This window comes from Dunckerocampus dactyliophorus, chromosome 8 (genome assembly GCF_027744805.1).
Source record: "Dunckerocampus dactyliophorus isolate RoL2022-P2 chromosome 8, RoL_Ddac_1.1, whole genome shotgun sequence".
Lineage (NCBI taxonomy): Eukaryota > Metazoa > Chordata > Actinopteri > Syngnathiformes > Syngnathidae > Dunckerocampus > Dunckerocampus dactyliophorus.
The window spans coordinates 30,573,804-30,600,000 of record NC_072826.1 but is presented as its reverse complement, the minus strand read 5'-3'; the positions used below and the strand labels follow the sequence as shown (position 1 = coordinate 30,600,000).

General features: G+C 42.6%; 1 protein-coding gene across 2 annotated transcripts in view; it reads left to right on the top strand.

Moving 5' to 3' along the window:
• LOC129186258 (zinc finger protein 385A-like) overlaps positions 1-26,197 on the top strand; it is a 71,854-nt gene that overhangs the window by 34,928 nt on the left and 10,729 nt on the right. For both annotated transcript variants that reach the window (XM_054784335.1, XM_054784336.1), the window contains 2 exons: positions 4,936-5,046; positions 25,850-26,024. In XM_054784335.1, the coding sequence (XP_054640310.1) occupies positions 4,936-5,046; positions 25,850-26,024 (286 nt within the window). The remainder of the gene's footprint in view (positions 1-4,935; positions 5,047-25,849; positions 26,025-26,197) is intronic.

The following is a 26,197-nucleotide window of genomic DNA, read 5'->3' as shown; positions in this document are numbered from 1 at the left end:
TCTGCTCCTTTGTGCAAGGAGGAACAGGATGAGCACTGCCAGAGCCCTACAAAATGACCTCCAGCAGGCCACTGGTGTGAATGTTTCTGACCAAACAATCAGAAACAGGCTCCTGCCGGTATATATATATATATATATATATATATATATATATATATATATATATATATATATATATATATATATATATATATATAAGCTATACATCCTCCCAAACTACAAATGAGACTATTAGGGTGCAGTTTCTCCCTTTTTCTCTCTCTTTTACTTCTTCCTCTTGTGCTTTTTCAAGGCCACTGGTTGACATTTAGACGGTCTGGCATCTGATACAAGCGCTTGATCTTGAATCTTGATCTTTTACAGACATTTCACAAATACAATGGTTAAAAAATAATTTTTAAAAATGCCATTAAAAAAAGAAAAAAGGGACAACGTAAGGAGAAAAAGTTGAAGTGTTGATACGAATACAGCAATCCCTCCTTTATGGTGCTTTATTGGATCCACACCAGACCATGATAAGTCCAGTTCCGTACAATTTTTATTTTGGTAGTTAGATTATTAGAGCCCTCTAGACATGAAATAACACCCCTGTAGTCACCTTTACACTCCTATTAAACAATATAGTAGACATAGTAAGAGAAAATAAGAAATAAGACATATTTTTGGGCCCAATGGCCATCAGGGGACCTTGGAATTGTCCCTTAAACAGCACTCCTCATAAATACAGTCAAACCTGCTTATCGCGGCCGCTGAACGGAAACGGCAAAAGTGGCCACTATAGACGGGTGGCCACTATAGACAGGTTGGTGGCCATTTTGAATTTGTGCGCGCACATATTAACATGTTCACAAAAATTTAAAATTTTGTGTTTAAAAATAATTTAAAAATTAAATCAAAGAAGGTAATAAAATTATAAAAATATAAGTATTAGTAAAATATAATATTTTTAAAAATTAATTTCCCATCTTTGATTTTTTTTTTAAAACACGATTTTAAAAGCAAGAAATGAACATTTTAGTGAACAAGCCCGAGGAATGGGATCTAACAGGATACGCGTGAAGCAGTCATGAATGGGTGTGTGCGTGAACAATTGAGTGCGGAGGAGGTGCGAAGATCGTAGTAAACTAACAATACCATCGCTCCTTTCTTATTGAATGGGCTTCTAATCTCTAATTAGCCGGCAATTAAGTGAAATTTTAGATGTTTTATTCAGGTGTTTTGGCCATTTTAGAATCTATTTATGGCGGCATTGCAAAGTGGGAAGATTACCGTTTTGGCCGTCATTGAATCTTTTCAGAGCGGCATTGCAAAGTAAGAAGACGGCTTTTTTATGTGACAGTAACTGACAGTTTGTGTGGATCTTGTGAATGATTGTGACTGAGCTAGGACTCAATAATTAAAGTCTACACACGACGGCTTCATTGCTTAAAGAACAAAACTTTTTCGTGCATGAAGCTTCTGCTTGAGTCGGCATTTTGGCTGCTATATGCGGTCAGATATTGACCAAGGGAGACAAAATGGGTGGCCGCTGGCCGCGTTAGACAGGTGACTGCTATACACAGGGTCTACAACACGCACATTTTCTGCGGGGATTTTTCAGTGGCCGCTAGAGGCAGGTGGTCGTTATAGACAGGTGGCCGCTAAGACAGGTTTGACTGCATATGGAAAATGTATCGTTATTAATCCATGTGATCCATCCATTTTCTAAGCCGCTTTTCCTCTTTAGGGTCGCGGGGGTATGCTGGAGCCTATCCCGGCTGACTTCGCCAGCCAATGGCAGGGCACATATAGACAAACAACCATTCACACTAACATTCATACCTATGGACAATTTAGAGTCTCCAATGAAGCTAACATGTATGTTTTTGGAATGTGGGAGGAAACCGTAGTACCTGGAGAAAACCCACACACACGCACGGGGAGAACATGCAAACTCCACACAGAGATGCCCAAGGGAGAATCTAACCCAGGTCTTCCCAATCTCCAGACTGTTACTGTGTTGGCCAACATGCTAACCACTAGACCACCGTGCGACCGCCATGTGATCCGTATGGGCCAATTTCACGCATGTATGGTGGAAATTGGAATGTGCAGCATAAAACCCTGACGGGACCATTCAGTCTTTGAATGCGTCTTCTCAGTGGCTCATGTTTGTATTTTATGTCATTTAGACATTTTTAGGATTGAAAATGCTTACTTTAGGCCAATTTGCTGAAAGGTGTATATTTTTGTTACTAATAATAGGCCTCATTCAAGCACATGATTTATCAATGAAGATATTTTAGAAAATAAGTGGTGAGGGATCACAGTAACACACGACTTATGTTGTTGTTTCTTCCTCTGTGATTACTGAACCTATTAGCATATTTGATTACACAGTGAAGAACATGGAATGTGTGAAATGGAAGCAGGTCAGCAAGGTCGTGAAGCGAAGCTGCCAGTGTCAGACGTATGGGAATAAAAGTGGCAGAGGAAAGAATAGATGGCAAGGAGGAGGGCGGAAGAACAACAAAAGAGCTGAAAATAAAAGGACAATGAGAATACGCCAGCTGGGTTTAGGTTTTGGGATGAATTATACGCTTTCTGCACTGCTGGAAGCTTTGGAGAGTAAACAGCGTGTCATTCATGTGCTCACAGATGACACCGATTGGAGGGCAGAAATGTTGGCTGGCATTGTTGAAGTTGTATAATGACAGTACTTAAAAAACTATTACAGTACTGTGGACAGTACGCCGCCCCATTCAATGTACACACAACATACAGTGGTGGGAAAAAGTCCTTGCCCTCCTTCCTGATTTCTCATTATTTTGCATGTTTGTCACAATTAAATATTTCAAATGTTTCACTTTATGCACTTTCCAACTTATTATTAGTTGTGAAACTTATTATTATTAAGGGAGACAAACATCCAAAGCCACATAGCAGGGTGAGAAAACACAACTCAGATGAATTGAGCTCTATCAGTGTGGAAATGGTTATAAAGCCATTTCTATAGCTTTGGGACTCCAGCCAACCACAATGAGAGTCATTATCCACTAATATTTACATTTGTTTGATGATCTGAAACATTGAAGTGTGACAAACATACAAAAAAATAGGAAATCAGGAATACACGGAATATACATTCTTACACTGTATATATATACTGTATATATATATATATATATATATATATATACTGTATATATTAGTGCTGTCAAATGATTAAAATTTTTAATCAGATTAATCATGGGTTTCAAATGAATTAATCATGATTAATCAACATTTGAAATGATGTCTGAAATATGGCCATTTTTACTGTATTTCATTGAAAGAAAGATCAATGGAAGACATATGTTTGCATGTACTAACAGATCCACATTAACTGAAAATGTCGATCACGCTAAAAGATACCACATGTCTTCAAAAATCTATTTACCCAACACTAGTTTCTTTAATAGTAGCAGAACATTTGAGGCACACTTTATTTAAACTGTGTTATCACGAGCAATGAGGGGTTGCGTTCACAGACGTCACGTCATTGAAGTAAGTTTACTTTTTTTCAGTGTATTTTCCAGCATATTTAAATGTAGCAAATTGTACATCCGGATTAAGAAGTTAAGTTATGAAGTGAGTGATAAGAATCTGCCCGTGTTGCTATGAACAGTGAGGGGTTGCGTTCAAATACACCACGTCATTTAAGTTGAATTCACATTTTGAGGGTATTTTCTAGGATTCCTGAGCTTACTTAAATGCAGAACGTTGTACTTCCGCATTTAGAGTTCTGAAGTGAGTGATAAGAATATCCACATATTGTTTTTCTGTGTCTTTCTGTTTACTTAAACGCATAATAAAGACGTTTTGTGATGCTGGGCGTGTCCCTGAATGCATCTCACCGTTGTATAGTGACAATGAGGAAGGCTATGAGTCGGAAATACGGACAGTATATGTTGTTGGAATTGCACCGCTGGTCATGTGTTCAGGTTAGGTTCAAGTTCTATGATTGCGTCAGACTCTGTGGGGAACTACACTGTTTTACCTACTGTAATTAATGAAATCAATTAATTAACGTGCTATTTTTGACAGCCCTAATGTTTATATATTCTCTCATTTGTCTTAAATGTCTTATTTGCTCTTATGATGTCTGCTATATTGGGTAATAGGAGTGTAAAGATGACTATAGGGGTGTTATTTCATGTCTAGAGGGCTCTAATCATGTTAAATTCTGTAAGTGTATTTAGAAGGTGGTAAACAGGTTTTGTATGCTCTAACTACAAAAAGCTGCGATTGGCTGGCAACCAGTCCAGGGTGTACCCCGCCTGTCGCCCGAAGTCAGCTGGGATAGGCTCCAGCATGCCCTAAATGAGGAAGAAGCGGTATAGAAAATGGATGGATGGATGGATGGATGGAACTACAAAAAGATTTGATTTAAGGATAAGAATAAGGAATCCTACTTCATGGAATTTCACTTAGAGTATCAGGGTGGCGTCTAAAACCAATGACCTGCCATACATGAGGGTTTACTATCCTGGTGCTTTTTCACCGTTCCGAAACCTATTATAAATGAAATATCTGTACAGTTGCTTTAGTTGTGAGGGATGAATGAGTTCGGGTTGATCCATTGTCTTCAGGACGCTCATTTTAGTAAAAAAAGTAGAGTATAGTGTATAGAGTACATACTGTAGAGTATTGTCATGTAGTGGGGTTTTTTTTTAGGTTGAAGGCGGTCTGTAATTAGGCCCTTCAAACCACAGGGTGAAGCATTTGGGGCGCACCCATGAAGGAAGGAAGTAAGGCCCAGACAACAACAGCTGCACCAACCCCCTCAACCCCCCAATTTTCCGCATCTTGTTTTCATCAGCTCCCATGTCATCCATGTCGTCTTCGGTGATGGACTGTGACCCGGGATCCAAACAGAGTTCTAATCTGGTCCCGTGTTGTTGAATGTTTCCTCAGATGGACCCCGTCCAGAAGGCTGTCATGACGCACACCTTTGGACCGCCCGTGCTGAAGACAAAGCGGCCCATCATCTCCTGCAACGTCTGCCAAATCCGCTTCAACTCCGAGGTAGAAAACGTGAAATTGGTCCGCCTCCACCCCAGTGGGGACGGCCCAATCACAGTTGAAGATCCACTATTATGTTCTCACAGTGAAATGTGTCTATGAGCCTTTTCCGTATGAGAGCGTGTCTGCTCACAGCTCAGCTCAGCTTTTTAATAATAAGCTTTTCTTACAAACGTGAATTTATGAAAATAGTTCTTCAAAGCATTAAAAATAATGCAAGCAAAGTATTGCTGAATGTACTTTTTGGTTCCACAGCATGACCAACAATATTGTTTGGCTTTTAGAACAAACCTCTGTCAGTCAGGTCCCTAATCCAATAAAAGAATCAATAAAAGTCCATCAATAAAAGATCAAATTGAAAAAAATGGGCATGCAAAATACCTTTAGGGTAAGACTAATCATGTGACACGGTTATAGATCAATTTGTGGTGTGATTTACAATGTATAACTTTTTTTATTTAACAAACTGTCTTCAACGCAATAGTAATTTACTGACGGTCCCTAGTATAAACAACCAGCGCTTAGAGCGGCACTTCCCATGCGAGCTCCCCGCACCATGACATAGTAGTCGGGGCACAGTGAGAAGGAACTACCGCTGTAGCCACAGAGCCCAATATGAACGTCCAACGTGAAGCTAACTTGACCACGGTACACCACGGACGTGTCTGCACGGTGGTGTTGCCTTTTCGAGTGGCAACCAGCTTTGAGGCGCGTTCCTGCACCTACCGCGTCGGAGTGTGGCCCACAGTTACCAACGTTATACGGCAACCACATCGGCCCGATCTCGTGGCGGAAGCCGATATTATTCCATCTTCAACATACAGCGGATCAGCAGCCGATCCCGATCCTGAAGATGGGATCGGGACATCCCTATTGCTAACGTTTGTGTCCTCCTGTCCCGCTCCCAAAAGCTCATCCAAAATTCTTAAACATGGATAAAGTGAGGAAGTAGCACACACTTTTGGCATAAAATACTTGAAATAAGTCTGTGAATTTTAAAGATAGTAAACTTTAAAGACAGCAACGTCATACCAGTAAGACATCCTGCACGACGCCTGAAAGTGACATATTCAGTAATAATAATAATAATAATAATAATAATCACAGTGACTTATATTGTGTTGTGATGAGTACTGGCAGTGATAGCTACACCAGATGGCACATTAGCCACCTAGCTAGCACATCAGATAGGAGCACCAGGCTGGCTACTATGGAGAATATTAGCAGGAGGAATGTCGATTAAAATGAGGGGAGTTTACTTCTTGACCTCTCAATGGCCCGGGTAGGCTACCGCATTCTCCAATAATAATCGAGTTTTGGTGTCTGACCCAGAAAATATGGGAAGGCTAGCTGGCACTGGATCTAGACCCCCGCAAGGCGGCAGAAAGTGGATGGATGGAATAAAATGCATAAGAACGTTTTAGATTTTCACTGTGATTTATGTAAATAAATCAATTTGATGGTGTTAAGAAATGTCAGAGAGCCGGATGCAGCCATCAAAAGAGCCATAATGGGTTCCCTACTCCTGTAAAGTATAACTGTAGGTCTAATGGGATTTATACAAATCAAACATGTCCTGAACAGGACAGAAAGACTCCTTGCTTGGACCTGGATGGCCCATGTGGTCATCAGGGTACAGGAGACTGAGATTAGGTTTCCTCTGATGACATTTTCATGGAAGACGTGTCGATCGGACAAGAGCCAAAGAAGCAAACGCAACTGCAGCGTGTCCTTAAAGTTACCTTCAAGCTGATTAGGCAGTTTTTTTTCTTCTTTTTTTTTTTTTTTTTACACGTTGACAGATGGCACGCTGCCAGCCTGACTGCAGGGATAAAAGTTGAACGGAAGGGTTTTAATGTTCTCAATAAAGAGGCAGAAGTTGCAGCCTCTGGTTGGAAAAGATGAAGTCAAAAAAACAACCACTTTCTACCAAGCCAGTATTTCCCCTATCGTTATACAGTGGAACCTCAGTTAGCGTACGCCCCGGTTAGCATGTTTTTCAGTTAACAGAGAGCATGAACTCATTCAATACCAAAGACGTGTTTATACGTCGATACCATTTTTTTTTTTGTGCGACAGGCAAAAAGAGGTGATGACGCAACTGCACAGTAAAAGATGTCACTTTTCAAGCAGTTTTGAGCAATAAAAACGGCCACAAGGTGGCAGAAGTGCGTTTGATAAGCACTCACCAGGGATCTTCTGCATGTAAAAACACACTGCCTCTCGTCAGCATACCCGTGACCCTAGTGAGGATAAGCGGCACAGAAGATGGATGGATGGACAAAGCAAAACAGCAAAGGGGAAGTTATGCTCGAAATGCACACTACCGGTCAAAAGTTTTAGAACAGTCCAGTCTCTCTGGAGGAAAGTGTTAAGATGGTTTGTCTCTCTTCCATTGTTCATTCCTTTTTTTCTTGCCATTTTTGTAGCAACAAATGACTTTCTCTAGTACCATGCTGTTCAACTGATGTTGATGAGGGTATAGTAGGCTCGCACAGTGTGTTTTTAAGCAGACAGAGGAGGTAGTAAGTCCTCCTGTACAAATGAGGAGTTGCACCAACTGCCAAGGCTTGATCAACATCCGTTTCTGCACAACAGCTTTAAATTGTTGACCCACTTTGTGGTCCCTGAAGCAGAATCATTCTGAGATACACATTATTTTTCACGTTTGGCTAACCTTACCTGTTCTTGACCCTCCGGCACGTCACCACTTACCTTTGTACCACTTCATGCTATTCATTGTACCACTTGAGTTTCTATAAATAACTGGAAAATTGGACTGTTCTAAAACTTTTGACTGGTAGAGTATCTTTCTCCCTTTTTTAGTCGGGAACTGATATTTTCCTGAAACTTACCCATGTTCTCATGCTAAGAATGCAAAAAGGTAGAAACAAACTTTTTTTTCTGATGAAAGACGGGCGTTTAATGTTTCTTTTGGTAGGTTCCATGTTTATCGGTTTGCATCCATATTTCGGTTACCGTACAGTATGGCACGCGTTTTGTGGTGTCATTAAAGCCGGCGTCTATCAAGTGTTTTGTGTTCAGTGTATTAGCGGCTCACCCTGTGACGTGCCGCTATGATGTCATCCTATTTGTAGGTATGGCCGTCATGCATGCCACGCGATGGAGACACAAGCCCCATCAGGTTTTACTGCTCCACTTTGCATCTTGGTGAGCTGAAGTGAACTGTAACACAGCTTTAAAGGGAGCATCCGAGGAGGCGTGAATTACTGTATGTGTTGGCAGCTTGACATTTACAGTTAGAGAGCTCTTGTACAGCTGTCTTTGAGAGAAGCACTTTGACTCATGGATCTTGGCAGGGAAAACCTTTTGGAAACTGTGCACATTCTTTTAAATAACACTTTGAAGCCATTAGTGTCCTTACAAGGATCCTAGTAAAAGCGTGGAGGAATTCTGTCCAATGGACATGTGGGCTTATACGGGGCTTATGAGGTACATTTTAACCAAAGGGGGCCAACAACGCCACCTTGGGAATTACACCCAAGGAAATGATTATCCAGCACCAATGAAAGGCATGCTAGGTTCGTTGCACCAGCGAGGCAGGAGACGTGTTTCCAAGCGTACAAAGTGTTCAAATCAATAACAAACCAAATATGTACTCTACACACCAAATAAAATATAAGCCAATCAAATTCACAAAAGTAATAATAAATCTAATAAATAACTCAAAACGCGACACACAGGCCTATAGAAACTGGGTCACAAGGGCCAAACCATTTAAAGGGGCGACGCCCATCCACAAGATAACGCTTGAAGCCAAACTCTGCATCCGCGGGCAAGCGGCAGCAGCTTGTTACCGCACAGGGGAGGTGTCGTGAGCATGGAGCGCTGGACTAGTCCACTGCCACAACTCCACGTCCGCAAGGTTTCCATGCCGTGAAAGGGGAGATCAGGCACCATACAGCAGTGGCCAAACTGTCACCATATTGAAAAGATTACACAGGTGGCTGAACACCACAAACAACTATAGGACCACGTACCTGTCTGCCGCAGCACAAGGACACAACAGGAACCCTATGGCAGCAGGGCCACAATAACTACCTACACTTGTCCGAGTAAATGTCAGAATTGTCACATATAAACCTACCCTCTAGTTCCTGGGGAACCAGCTTGCACAAGAGCGACCACAAAGGGGCGTAGCTCAGCAGCAACAAACAAGAGACTGGGGACCATAAACCGGGCCCCTTTTATACGGTGCCCCCTAGCCGCGAATGGCTAACGGTCACAGCAGCTAACACTGTTACGCTGGAAGACCAAGTCCATCCTGCCACAGACAGAAACTACAGCTTCAGTTGCTGGGTTTCACGTGACATCACATCTGGTTGTTGTCAGCTCTGCCTCGAGGAGATGGGGGGCAAACAAGTGTATTCCTAACTAGAAGTCATGTCAAAGACAGCAAATATGCGCCATTCTCGCATGTGGAAATGGTTCAAATACGTATTTGGGAGAATGCTGCTACTAAGATAGTCCATCATAGCGGGAAAGAAGTTGAGTAAATGCAGAGGTGTCACCTTTTTGGCTGTTTTGCTAACCAGCTGTGGCCGTGGTTGCCTGTACCGAGTAAGCATGCTCCAGCTTACACTGAGCAACAAGAAGCACAATTTAGAATGAAATCAAAGTTAAAACCAGATTTGGGCGCCGAAGACGAGGTCGCCCAGGCGCCCGCCCTTGACCGCCACCCAAAAGACATTGCACCGCACCCTTATGCTTGCCCCCACAGGCAGTGGCTCTACAGAGGTGAGATCCAGTGTGGCGTCTTCGGGCTGGGCCTGGCCGGGCCCCACAGGTGAAGGCCCGATCACCAGGCACTCGCCTGCGAGCCCCTCCCCCAGGCTGGAAGGCAAAGCTCTCAATTAACCCCCCCCATCTATGTTCCCACCCTCAGCTATGGTCATGAGCTTCGGGTTGTGACTGAAACAATGAGATGGTGGATAACAAGCGGCTGAAATGGGTTTCCTTCGTAGGGTGGCTGGACTCACCCTAAGAGATCGGGGGAGGGGCTCAGAGTAAAGCCGCTGCTCTTCACATGGAGAGGAGCCAGTTGAGGTGGCTCAGGGGGACCTTGCGGGATCTGCAGGATCTCAATCCATTACAGAAAAGAGTTTTACTATTGCTTTGTGGCATTGTGCCGACGACCCCAAGGTTGCAGAGAGCAGGATGCAAATGCAGGTAATAACAGCTGCAGTGCAGCAGCAGGACACCAACAAAACAAAACATATCCCAGCCTGGCCTAAAATATAAACGCATTCCAGCGCAAAGGTGCTAAATACTTGTCCTCTAAATGCACAAGTGTATGAAGGACACAGGCGGGGGAGTCATCTGAAACTCGTGTAACACTGCCCTGTTCTCCCCAAGGGACCACTTAATGATATCCCGACTCCTGTTCTCCTTCTCCTGTTCTCCTTCTCCTGTTCTTCATGCTGCACAAGACCAGGACATGTCAACTACTGTATGACCGCATTTTACACAGCATATACAGTACACACATATACAGTACACACATATACAGTACATATACATTACATACAGTATATACAGTACACACATATACAGTACACACATACTGTATACAGTACATATACATTACATACAGTATATACAGTACACATATATACAGTACACATATACAGTACATATACAGTACACATATACAGTACACACACATACAGTACATGTATACAGTACATATATACAGTACACATATACAGTACATATATACAGTACATATATAGTACACATATATACAGTACATATATACAGTGCATATATACAGTACACATATACAGTACACATATATACAGTACACATATACAGTACACATATACACAGTACATATATACAGTACACATATACAGTACACATATACAGCATATATACAGTACATATATACAGTACACATATATAGTACACATATATACAGTACATATATACAGTACATATATACAGTACACATATATACAGTACAGTACACATATACAGTACACATATATACAGTACATATATACAGTGCATATATACAGTACATATATACAGTACACATATATACAGTACAAATATACAGTACATATATACAGTACACATATATACAGTACAGTACACATATACAGTACACATATATACAGTACATATATACAGTACATATATACAGTGCATATATACAGTACACATATACAGTACACATATATACAGTACACATATACAGTACACATATACAGCATATATACAGTACATATATACAGTACATATATACAGTACACATATATACAGTACATATATACAGTACACATATACAGTACACATATACAGTACATATATACAGTACACATATATAGTACACATATATACAGTACATATATACAGTACATATATACAGTACATATATATACAGTACACATAAATACAGTACATATATGTAGTACACATATACTGTACAGCATATATACAGTACATATACAGTACATATATACAGTACACATATACAGCATATATACAGTACATATACAGTACACATATACAGTACATATACAGTACATATATACAGTACACATATACAGTACACATATACAGAATATATACAGTACATATATACAGTACACATATATAGTACACATATATACAGTACATACAGTATATACAGTACATATATACAGTACACATATATACAGTACAAATATACAGTACATATATACAGTACACATATATACAGTACATATATACAGTACACATATATACAGTACAGTACATATATACAGTACACATATATAGTACACATATATACAGTACATATATACAGTACATATATACAGTACACATATATACAGTACAAATATACAGTACATATATACAGTACACATATATACAGTACAGTACACATATACAGTACACATATATACAGTACATATATACAGTACACATATACAGTACACATATATAGTACACATATATACAGTACACATATACAGTACACATATACAGTACACATATACAGTACACATATATAGTACACATATATACAGTACATATATACAGCATATATACAGTACATATACAGTACATATACAGTACACATATATACAGTACATATATACAGTACACATATACAGTACACATATACAGTGTACATATACAGTACACATATATACAGTACATATATACAGTACACATATATAGTACACATATATACAGTACATATATACAGTACATATATATACAGTACATATACAGTACATATATACAGTACACATATACAGCATATATACAGTACATATACAGTACATATACAGTACACATATACAGTACATATACAGTACACATATATACAGTACATATATACAGTACACATATACAGTACACATATACAGAATATATACAGTACATATATACAGTACACATATATAGTACACATATATACAGTACATACAGTATATACAGTACATATATACAGTACACATATATACAGTACAAATATACAGTACATATATACAGTACACATATATACAGTACAGTACATATATACAGTACACATATATAGTACACATATATACAGTACATATATACAGTACATATATACAGTACATATATACAGTACAAATATACAGTACATATATACAGTACACATATATAAAGTACAGTACACATATACAGTACACATATATACAGTACATATATACAGTACACATATACAGTACACATATACAGTACACATATATACAGTACACAGATACAGTACACATATACAGCATATATACAGTACATACATACAGTACATATATACAGTACACATATATAGTACACATATATACAGTACACATATACAGTACATATATACAGTACATATATACAGTACACATATACAGTATAGTACACATATATACAGTACACATATATACAGTACACATACACAGTACATATATACAGTACACATATATACAGTACATATATATAGTACACATATACAGCATATATACAGTACATATACAGTACATATATACAGTACATATACAGTACAAGTGCCCTGCGATTGACTGGCGACCAGTCCAGGGTGTGTCCCGCCTCTCGCCCAAAGTCAGCTGGGATGGGGTCCAGCATACCCCTGTGACCCTATTGAGGATTAAGCAGCACAGAAAATGAATGAATGAATGAATATACAGTACATATACAGTACATATATACAGTACACATATACAGCATATATACAGTACATATACAGTACATATATACAGTACATATATACAGTGAACATATACAGCATATATACAGTACATATATACAGTACACATATACAGCATATATACAGTACATATACAGTACATATATATAGTACATATATACTGTACACATATACAGTACACATATATACAGTACATATATACAGTACATATACAGTACATACACCCAAAGATATGAACAAAAAGTACAATTTATAGGAAATAATTAGAATACATGCAGAAAACAATGTGAAGTAATGCAAATGCATGGAAGTTGTAGTTGAGGCAGACATGCCCTACAAGATGGAATTCTCACCTTCTTCATCAAATTGCTGGTTAGGGTTGGGGGGATCATGGCGGCTTATTTAGTCACACTTCAGATGAAAACCAGATCATGTGAAAACTGGAGGGAAACTGGTTTTAACTGATCCATCCATCCATTTTCTTCTGCTTATGCCGGTCCGGGCTGCGGGGGCAGCAGTCTCATTAGGGAAGTCCAGTCTTCCCGGTCCCTGGCCACCTCTTCCAGTTCCACCGGGAGGACACCAGGGTGTTCCCAGGTCAGCTGTGAGACGTAATCCCTCCAGCGTGTCCTAGGGCTGCCTTCTCCCGGCTATCCAGAACACCTCACCAGGGAGGCGTCCGGACTAGATGCCCGAGACACCTCAACTGGCTACTCTGAGCCCCTCCTGGATGAGCGAGGTCCTGTCCCTATCTCTTAGGGTGAGTCCAGCCACCCTACGGAGGAAACTCATTTCAGCCACATGTGTATCCACCATCTCGTTCTTTCGGTCACGACCCAAAGCTCATGACCATAGGTGAGGGTGGGACCATAGATGGGGGGTAAATTGAGAGCTTTGACTTCCGGCTCAGCTCTCTCTTCACCATGACGGTCTGGTACAGCGCCCACATTACTGCAGATGCTGCGCTGATCCACCCGTCGACCTCACGCTCCAACCTTCCCTCACTGGTGAACAAGACCCCGAGATACTTGAACTCCTCCACCTGGGGCAGGACCTCATTCCCAACCCACCCTTTTCCCGCTGAGAACGATGGCCTCGGATTTGGAGGTGCTGAGTCTCATCCAGAAGCTTCACACTCAGATGCAAACCTCCCCAGTAAACACTGAAGGTCACAGCCCGATGAGGCCATCAGGACCACATCGTCTGCAAATAGCAGAGACCTGATCCTAAGGCTCCCGAACTCAACTCGAAAACGATGAACAGAATGGGTGACAAATGGCAGCCTTGGCGGAGGCCAGCATTCACTGGAAACAGGCTGGACTTACTGCTGGCAGTGCCAACCAGGCTCCTGCTCCGGTTCTACAAGGACCGAATAGCACGTAGTAGCACACCACCAATCCCATACTCCCGGAGCACCCCCCACAGGACACCATGAGGGACACGGTCCAATGCCTTTTCCAAGTCCACAAAACACATGTAGACCAGGGACCGGGACCAAAACCACATTGCACCTCCAGTAGCCAAGGTTCCACTAACTAAAGTTATTCGTGTCGTCCGAACACTATTATCCAAATCTGTGTCAGTGAAGCGGCTCACGTCAATGTGGGTATGACTCCTCACCCTCACGCTCCTCAGAACAGACATCTCAAACTGCCAAAGTCAAATTTCCTTCCCTCTTCCTTCTTAGTCTCCTATGCAAAATAATTTGGTGCAGAAAATGTTGACTCCGGTTGCACAAAAACCCTTGAAATGACCACAAATGCAGCAGGACTGAGGCCAGGAATTGGGGCCATGTGTACTTCTGTGAACACACTGCACCGCACGTCACTTTCCAGACACATTGCATTTGCATTCCACACAAATACTGGGGTTGTGAAGGATAAACCGATATGACCGGATATCCGCTTTGACAAGCCAGAGATGCGTTTGCATGGGTATCAGCCTCCTGGATGCTAAGAATCACACATAAATCCTTAGATGGATGGATTGTAGAGACATGCACCGGGTATCGCAAGACTAGCAACCGCTTGGCAGTCCGTCTGTTAAACAACGAGAGAGGCTGGGCTGCCGACCAAAGGATTGTCATACGTGCTCCGTAGCTTAGCGTGACTGAAGACCACAATGGATGGAAATAGCATTAGCAGCGCTAGCATTAGCAGCACGCTAGCTAGTCACCGGGAAAGATTTTCATCACATCAGCAAAACATACGTACATTATAGCCATCTCATTGATCTTATTTATTTATTTGATGTATGGTGGACAACTAAGACAGGAAGAACATCACATGAAATGAATACACAGCCACCATCCACCAGTACCAGCCTGGACTTTGTTTTTCAGAGAATAAAATAATGGCCCATGTCTCCAAAGTTGATATCCCTTTGCATAAAATTGGATGTACTGTAGTTATTTATTATCATTTTTATTTATTTAGTTTATTTTTCATCATTACACCTGAAAGTTTCCCACAGCACGGTGGGTGGGGGGCCCTGCCTTACAGCATGCTGGGGGATGTGATGTGCTCTTTTACACATTTGAAAATAATGTAAGAATGCTTCTTTATGTTAGAATGTAAGGTTCATGTCTACATCAGCAAATATAACCGTTGAATGGTATCGTTTCTACGCTGTATCCAATTGTTCTGTTTGAAACATGCATCATATTTGAATGGTATCGTAACCCGTGTATCGACTGAGATGCGTATGGAATTGTCCACCACAAAGACATTTACATCACATTGTTTGTGAATGACTGCAAGAACCTCAGACTGGGGCAGCGTGAAGGCAGCCTCAGTGTCCTTTCAAGAAGAGTTATGTGTTGTACACACGCGGTGTGGAGCCACCTGTTTGCCGCGTACGAGCGGAGAGCGGAAAGCTGTGCTCGTCCGCTCTGCAGAACTTCCCACAGCAACCGGAGAGGATGGGAACTTTATCACACGTCTTTATTCATGAAGGAACAATGTGCTGTTCTCACGGCTGCTGCTTCATGTTCATATCAGAGCTGTGCTGCACGTGTACGTGTGCCTGAGGGAAGGCGGTGTTAAACAGAAGTAAAAGTGGTAGTGACTAAGTGATTGATGTGACCACTCTGAATAAAGTGCCTCCGCTGCTCCACCGGAGCCCTACATGTTGTAATTACCTGTCCAGCATTGCCAATTCATCTCGGGGCCACAGAGGACATATTAGCCTGCTAGTGCTGCGCTCCGTGCTGCTGCAAGGCTGACGTCACGCCATGCTGCATTAGCCGTCGTCACCACTGCAGTACGACAGACACGCTGTTCCGCAAACCGTTCCACTCCTCACGTTCTGTCCAGGGCTTGCAGCAACGCTCTCCTGCCCCTCTCTGTGGGGTCGGGAGTTGAGTTTGGTTTTCTGCTTGACTCTCCGTGGGGCTGCGCTGTATCATCTGTGGTCTTGTCTCCGCCTCCTTCGCCAGCTTCTTCCCAACCCCCCACCCCCCACATGCCTGTCGCTACTCCCTGTACCCTGATTTGTCTGAGAGCGGCTGGCTGCGTTTTCTGTGCCTTTGTGGCGTTATAGATAAAACATCAAAGCACATCCTGCTTAGACAGAAAAAGGATTTCAGGGACATTCGCTCGCTCTCATTTTCTCCCCTTTCTCAAACATCCTAATCCCTCTTTCCACATACGCTCCTTCTCAGCTTGCTCTTCTGCACTTCATTCATATTTGATCATTCTTCACTTTGCCCTTTAACCCCACTCACCTGACAGCTTAAAGGAAAAGTGCATTTTTTAAAATGTTGCCCATCATCCACAATCCTTATGTGACACACGTCTTTCTTTTTCTGTGCATTCTAAAGGTAGAAAAACAGATAAAAAGAGGCAGCTAAGAATGCACGTAATGAGATACACTTATTCCATCTTCCACCAACGTCCAAAAAGCGCCAACAAGGCTCCATTTCCATCATGTGAGCAGCACATGAAGCACATTGTTATTATTATTCTTATTAACATGGTTACGCCCAAGAACTACCTTACTGGCGTAGTGACACCTCGCCACACCACAGCGGCTAGCTACTAGCCGGCTAGCGACTAGCTTCACCACATACTAGCCAAAGGTAACGCTACATATTGGAGCTGCCGCCACTGCTGCTGTGTTTTTGTTTTTGACGCTAGGTGTAGCGTTCCTTTCTATGTTGCTATGTGAAATCAATGCACCCAGGAAGGAAGGTCCCAAAACACTGTAAGTATTGCAGGTTATCATGAATGTTCCTCACAGCGTGGATAGAAAACCAACTAAACCTTTTAGGAGTTTTTTTGAGGTATTTTCATAGGCGGAATAGGTGTGTCCCATTACATGCATTCATTCATTAGCTGCCTCTTTTTGTATGTTTTTATTATGGATGTCCAATAATATCGGACCAATGCCCGATATTGGCATAAAAATGTTATCCGTCAATATTGGTATCGGGTTTTTTCCCTGCAATGAAAAGTGATTGTTAAAAAATGCTGCATTGGCCTGCGGGCTCCCGTATTTTTCCGGCGCGCAAATGATGACCTCATCAAACAACCGTGGGTGGCTAGTAACAAGCTAGCTCACTCCTGACTAACGTCATGTCTGTGGTGTCTCCTTCGGATATCAAACTTGAGACTTGCAGTGACTGCAAAGCGTCGGGTTATGCCAGGCGGAACCATCAATCCTTCAATGCTTCCAGTTGCCAGGGCGAAAGCGAGTGTATCGCACTGGATAACCAGCCCTTTTCTATCGTGCAAGACGGCGGATTCAACAAACTTGTGGAGCTCCTCGAGCCATGCTTTGCCACGCCCAACCGCAAGTATTGCTCAGATGTTTGCTTACAGTCGTACGATGTTGTTTAACTGCTGATGCTGTATCCATTATCTTCACGACAGATACAGTATGTGATGTTACACATGTCGGTATCGGTTGATATCGGAATCGGAAATTGACAGTCGGACAATATCGGCATCTCGGATATCGGTGAAAAATTGACACACATGTGTTAAGTCCACCACAGATACAGTATGTGATATTACACATATCGGTTGATATCGGAAATTGGCAGTTGGACAATCTCAGCATATCGGTGAAAAAGCCAATATCGGACATCCCAACTTTTTCTATCTTTAGAGGGAACAGAAAAGAGAAACACGCGAGCTCACGTCTCACATGAGCACTGTGGATGATGGGCAACATTCCCAAAAAGGTGCACTTTTCCTTTAATAAGTCATTGATTTATTGTTTCATTTGAAGCATGGTGAGGGATGACCGTATTGTACAAAAACCGAAAAAAAGCTTTCTCTGATAATAGCTCCATCATAAATGCTGCTAAAGGCGACTCAGATGCTTGATTTCCTCTTCATGACGCATTTTTCCACTGATGGAACTTCTACTTGTCAAAAGAACATTTGCAGGTTTGTCTGTGGGACAGCTAAACGTGAGGCGTAATCTGTTTACTGACTCCAGAGGCCGTCCAGATTCTACGTTTGATTAGTGGCAGACCTTCATTGATTTGTAAAGACCCGACAGTGAAGGTCGTGTGGAGGGCCAAAGTGCCAACGCTCCATCAGAAAGACCACAGCTGGGAGTTGCAGAAAACAGAGAGAAAGAAAAGGTTTGCGGTCTTGTCACGCTTCATCCTCTTGTCTAATTGAGGGCTTTGGGAAGCGGCAGCCACTGGGTTGAGTTACACGGGCGGAGGGCTTTACATGCCATTCTGTCATCGTCCATCATCGGGATGAGGGCTGTATGGGTTACTATCATCACCAGCTAATACCGGAGGCTCGTTCAGGCCTTCCAAACAAGGTCCCTGTGGTCCATCAAGCCACCACCACACATCCTTAAAGGGTCGCTAACGTGATTTTTCAACTTTGCTTAAATAAGTTCGATATTGTTTGTTTTTTTGAAAGCGAAGGTTAAATGAGTAAAAATGACATTTTTGTACATGGCGGCCGCCATGTTGGTCTGAAGCCGTCAGAAAAGGGGTGTTTGCCAAGTGACGTCGGCGTAGGGACAGCTCTCCCCTTGGAGGAAACAAACGAGAGAAAGGACGAGACAAAGATGGTAACAGTGATTATAGCAAAGATTTGGGGGATGTTTCATTAGTTTGAGGAGGAAGAAACATCTGGAGATGAAATGGAGAACTTGCAGAACAAGGAAGTAAGCCGTATTTATTGGAACCACCGATGATGAGACTATACTGTGTGTCTGAGGCGGAGGTGTGCGATGACAAAGGTAGCAGATGAAGATCGGTCGGCTTCAAGGACAGATTGGTAATCGTAATCTACCTTGGAGTTGCGTATCCTTAAATTATTGTTTTAAATCGGCTTCCAAATGAGCGTAAAGGCCTCCTGGATCTCCCTTGTTATTTTCTGTCAATAATGAATCATAATGCCCAAAGCCATGTCTTCTAGTCACCTATTCCCTCTCCTACGCTCTCCATGCCTCTTTTTTTTTAGTTTATTGCCTCCTTCCTGCTCTTTGCACATTCTTTACCTGCAGCTGTGAGAAATAATAGACTTACCTTTGTTTATTGCATGAGCTCTGGAGTTCAATATCTTGTAGTGGCTTGCTAATAGGGGAATGAACGAAGCTATAGGGGTGACACCTGCTGTTGCGTGGCATCACACGGGAGCAAATCATGCCATGACTGCTTCACGGATGCAGGAAGTGGCGGTGACGATTAGGGGTGCACCATAATTATCGGCCTGATAATTATTGGGCTGATATGAGGGAATTATGATGTTGGTTGTTTGTCTATATGTGCCCTGTGATTGGCTGGCGACCCCCGCCTCTCATCCGAAGTCAGCTGGGATAGGCTCCAGCATACCCGCGACCCTAGTGAGGATAATGGAGGTGAGATTGCTGTGAGGGTGAGCAAATCAAGCACTTCTTTTTTCTCCTGCCTGTGAAGTAACGTCCCCTGAGCCCCCTTATAAACAATCATTCACGTTAAGATGAAGGACTTTGTCCCAAATGTTCCATGATGAGGGGGGAAAACCCAGGGAGCACACAAAAAAACAAAGAAACAGCCACACGAAAAGTGCAAAAGGTTTGCCAGAGACCTCCGTGGCGTCACACCGGCTGCTCAGAGCGTGTGCTCAAATACAGTGCACCTTGCTGGGCCACAGCAGGTGGCTCCTCCCCCTCTATACTCTGGTTCTCCTGATAGTAGTAAGTCATCAGTATCAGTAAAGGTATCATGCATCTCTCGTAAAAATGCATACCCATGCGGGATCGATGCACGTCGTGCGTACTATTGTCGTACACTACTTGACAAGGTGTAAAAAACATCGGGCGGGAGCGTGGTCATTTCGTGCCAATGTGCACCCTTTTTGGCCACAAATTGCGTGCCATTGCGTAATTTATGCGTAAACAGAACGCAAACAGTAAGCAAACTAGTCTCCACGTTTTTCAGGCGTGCCATAAATAAAAACAGGAGTCAGGTGGGACAATGCAGAGGCCAAATGCGTGCACGTGTAAACGTTGCTTCATGGGCTTCCTCATCATCTTAAAGGTTTTACTTTGTGTTTATGACCATAACACTTCATTTACTCCTCGCTCTTCTGTAGGCGGCAAGCTAATGATACACTTCCTTCTGTCCCGCAGTCACGTGTTCCCACTTGACTCGTGTAGCCGACTGTCGCCTTCAGCTTTCGAGTCCGGCGAGATAATCCTCACTTCCCAATAATCATCATCAGCTCAGCAAAGCCAGTGGGGTGATTACGCTGGTGGGGGGGGGAGCCAATACTTCCTGACTGCCTGATCACAACATTGAGCGCCTCAAAGCACTTCCAGCATCGTGCCAAAATGACTTGCAGTTTGACGAACAGGGGGAGGGGGGAACGCGCAAGATTGTTTCATATTTAGGAGAGAAATCCTCCACTCTTCCTTTTCCTGCAGGTATGTCGCAGCAGCAACACCCTTCCATTTTAGATCAAGTGCCGCCTTCTGTAAAAAAGACAGTGAAGGGATTTTGAGGCGTACCCCATCAGCCACATGTGCACAACATAACCCCCTGATACCCAATATGTTTTAATAACAAGTCCATTCATATCACGATTTGTGGTTGCTGATACCATTCAAGAACAATTTTGGTTCATTTAGAACGATACGATCGGATTGAGTAACTTTTTAGGCAAAAATTCAAGCAGTGTGAGTGTGAAGTACAGTAAGTACGTGGATACGGGAGAGCGCAGGTGAAGTTGTTTTTGTAAGGGAATCGGGTACAAATAATGCTGACATACGTAAGAATAAATGATCAATGAGTTAAAAATGCAATAGAAAATGGGGATGAAGAGAGGGTGGTATAGCTTGCCATGATGAATGATGGACTTCAATAGTGCAATCCAAATATGCACTTTGCACCCCAAGTTGAGGGACATTACGCAAATGTCATCAATGAGGTGATGAAACTTTCTCACCAATGGCAGCTGGGGGCTTTTTTTTGTGCCGCTAATCCTCCTGATCAGAGCAGCCATTTGAAGGAACTGCAGCAACTTGCAAGCAATGTGGCCTCCTTTTGCCGCTGAGCGGGTCAGGGTGGGGTTGTGTGGTGGGTTTACGATAATAACTTTTGATCATGATGAGCCCAACAGATACTTTGCATGTGAAGTGATGGCAGATGGCGTGCAGCAGTGGAAGGGTACGTGGTCACGCAGAAGACGAATACATAAGAAAGGCCAGTGTAAATGTGTGACAAAGCCAGTAAGCGGTCAACAAAAATGACGGCTGGATTCCCAGCCTTTCCTCCTTCCTGGCACAAGCGAGTCATGCCATTTATTGCTTTCGCGTACGTTTTGACCTGGACACGCCACGCTGCATGATGACGTTCAAAAACTACCGCCGTCTGTCGGCGTACAAAACATCCTTACTTTGCATTTGGTCCCCAAACATGGCACTTAACAGGAGTTCCAAATAAGGCCAGATGAGTTCAACATGAATACCGAGTGAAGTGAATCAACTGACCAAAAGAAGAAGAAGCCAATCAACGGTGTTTCACAGGTCAACTACGACTCCCATGACCACCGCATACCCGGAAGACAATGATGTCACCCTCAGGCAGACTGTGACCTTTAACGTCTCCATCGTTAAAAGTGGAAAAAAAAAGCAGACATCCATATGAAGCCTGCCGTGCTTAAATCCAATGCTTCATATCGATCCAGTGGATTGATTACCTTTTAAAGCATGTTAGATCAATATATAGTATAGTTATCATCCTGAAGGGAAACTAGAGAACCCAGATGGATGTGGTTGGATCGTAGGAATATAAATCGATGCGTGGATGTAGTGAATGAGTCGTTACACCCCTACCCAATACACGTTCTGTTGTCTTTTTCATGCAAAGCTCTTTGCAAGCTCATAGTATGAATGATCCTTTATGCAAGGAGCAGTTTCTCCACACATTTCTGTAGGCCTGTCACGATAATAGAAAACAGATAATAGATAAATGGATTCATCAAACAATAAAAAAACAGGTGGAGAAATATGAGCCCTGGATAAATTGACAAGTGCGTGTCTGCGTGTGTGTTCCACCTGCTAGTCTCTCTGTGCCACACAGGCTGGATGAGCAGAGGGATCACTCTGCATCGCTATCGTGGAATCAACGGAGAGAGTGAACCCTCTGTCCTCTCAATCAGCCTCTTTGTGGAGGCGGGGCTACTAGACAGCATGTGCTAACATGCATCAAGGCACAGCAACGACAGTTTCCAAGGCGAACGCAACACCCCAGTGTGGGAATATTTCGGTTTTAAACAGAATGAACAAGAACACAGACGAACAGATACGTCGCATTTGTTCCAAAGTAGTGACGAGGAAGCAGGGGAACACGAACAACTTATGTGCACACCTGAAACACAACCGTCCTTTTCAGTTTTCCCAACTGGGGGGAAAAAAAAGCAGGAGGTGCAGCAGAGCCTTCATCCAGACCGCCAGCGCTTACTGGGGCGTTTGCTCAGCAAAGTAAATACAAGCAAAATACAAGCAGTGTCGCTCGCTACGTAAATGCAATCATTCAATACGGTTTAACATTTCTGAAAATGTTACAAATGTTTGACAGACGGTACGAATTGCCTGGACTCTTGAGTAATTAAAGTGTATTGCATTTGATACGATGTACTGGCATTGTTTTGCCATACAAATCATGAAAAAATGGGCTCAGAACTTCTGCGTCAAGCTAATGTGGCTGAGGCTAACACGGGTACACCATACTTGAGGACCATCTAGTGGTTCAAATGTGCATTACACCTCTCGTGATACTTATTCATGAAGAAATGATGCAGATATTATCAAATATCGATGATCATTTGTAGCTCAATTATCGACCAGCAAAATTTGTTATCGTGACAGGCCGACATTTCTGCATCTTGATGTATTTGTTGCATAAAGCGTCTTCTAGGGTCGGGCCATATGGACCTTAGCATGTATCAGGATGTTTTGGGGATGTATCGCGATGTGACGATATCATAAAATTCTGCGGAGTCGTGTATAAAAAGCTACAAACCTTAACTCATATCATCAAATACACTCGTCTCAAATTGTAAAGCACATTTATTGATTTCCTGGTAACAACCAGTACCAGTACCAGTACCAGTACCAGTGCAGTCCAGCTACCAAACTAGATCAGTGCACAGTACTCAGAATTCAGGTATGCAGCGTAGCAGCAACTGCAAATTGCAAAACAGTAATGCAGCAGTGCAGCTAAATCTTGCTCTTTTCAAGGCATCGTGTCTTTGGCTAAATAACATGACACAGCATTGTTTACTTTTCTTGTTGGCAGGAAGGCCATGAACAAAAGTGTTGTGTATTTTTGACCGGGTAAGTGTAGACGTGCTCGCTGAGTCTGTCTCCCGCGTCATGACAACTCTGTGTTTGCGCTTGAGATGGTAGAACAAATTTGCCTTGTTCCAACATTTTGCTGTCGCTATTGCTTTGTATTACGGTCTCTTGCTCCACAACCGCTCCATCGAAACCAAACCACTTCTGTATCACAATTTCTTTGTCTATAGGCTCCGCTTTTCCTCCACCTTCAGCCATGCTCGTTTTCTCTCTTCTGTTGTCTCCGCTCCGTTTGTCCCCGCCACCGCTGGCCCGTGCTGTGGTACACGTCAGGCGCCAGTCATTTTCTTATCATTAGAAGAATTTCTACCGGTATATAAAAATTCATTATTTCACGAACATGAATGAAGTCATAAGGCCTCGTGTCCACCAGAGGAAGCATGTGGTATTTTCAGGACAGCGGTACCTCCTTTTTCATAGTAATTCCTTCCAAAAGACTGGTTTATCGCAGTAATCGGATTCCTTATTTCTAAATGGAATTATTTTAAAAATTTATAAATGGATAAAAAAAACTTTTCTGACTTTTTAAATATGCTTTTTAACATCATTACAGTAGAGTCCTGTAGACATGAAACAACACCCCTATAGTCACCTTTACACACCTATTTTTTACTGTTTACATCACATTGCGCAACTCTTATGCCGCAGGGACTCGAGATGGCCACTAGCGAGCTAACAAGCTAACCAGTTAGCCTCAAATTAATTTCTTCTAATCTTACTACTTCCACACGAAATGGGAGAACTGTGATATAGCAAGGCAGCCATAATGGAACCGCAGAGGGATGACAATATAAGACATAAATAAGACACAATATGGCATGTTAGCGCGGGAGAGTTCCTCATCGTTGTTGCTTTTTTTTATTTCCGGTTTGCGTACAGAACTTCCTGTGGTGGCTACTGTCTCATCAATGTAGCATGACTGACACCTAGTGACCAGTGTACAATACTACATATCATACCGTGTATTTTCTTAATGCCTTATGCTTGTGTTTTACTTCACTGAGCCATTTAGCTGTGCTTATGTAAGCACATGTTATGTCTAATAATAGGCCATATTCAACTACAGAACAGTGATGATTTATTCATCTATTTTTTTCAAAATCGTGATACGGTGAAGCTGCAACATTTGAAGCGTGATGTGGCGAGGGAGGGACGACCGCGTTGTATGAAAACCAAGACATTGTACAAAAACAGAGGCAAGATTTTCGACATTAAGCAAATCATAGAAAAAGTGGAGCATATGAAAAATGATATGAGGCTTGACTGTATCTTAACTCATTCAATCCCAGCCATTTTCCAAAAGACAACCCCTTCAGTGGCAGCCATCTTACACCATTTGGACTGACAGAATATTGTGGCGATAGAAACCCAGCATGGAACCCACCAAAACAAACATTACACTCCCCTCTTTCACCACCTTAGTGCGTTCTTCAGTAATCAGCAGCAGAACATAGGTAAGTTTCAGGAAAATATCAGTTCCCGACTAAAAAAGGGAGAAGAGCAGCTTCAAGCTTCAGCTTAACTTTCACTTTGACACAAATATTTTGTGCATGCGTTAGAATTTCCCTACAACGCATAACCTTCTGCAGGCTGCAGCTGGATCCACAACAGAAGGATAAAAGAGTTGCAGACCCCTGAACTAGAATGTCTCGTTTGACAGACGCACCCCCACCCCCCCATCCCCCCGGCTCTCTGACTGACTTGAACGTCAGTGGCCAGATTACAACTGAAGATGATGATGGAAGTGAAATGAGCGTCGGCGGGATGTCTTCACGTCCATCAACTTGTCTTTTCTTCCAGAGTCAGGCAGAGGCGCACTACAAGGGGAACCGCCACGCTCGCAGAGTGAAGGGCATCGAGACGTCCAAGACGGCTCGCCCTCAAGATGGCGACAGGCAGCACCCTCCCCCGACCACCTCACCCTCCCCGCCACGGCCCTCACCATCCAGACCAGATCCTGATGCTAACAAGCAGGGTGAGCATCAACTGGAAGGCTTCCTCTCCTCTATGGTTACGTCGCATATCCTGAACATTAATTAGCGGTGCACCATAATGTCATACTAGGCCTGTCAGCATAATCGATAAATCTATTCATCGAACGACTAAAAAACCCAAAGTCGATCATTTTGACGGCCTGGATAAATTATG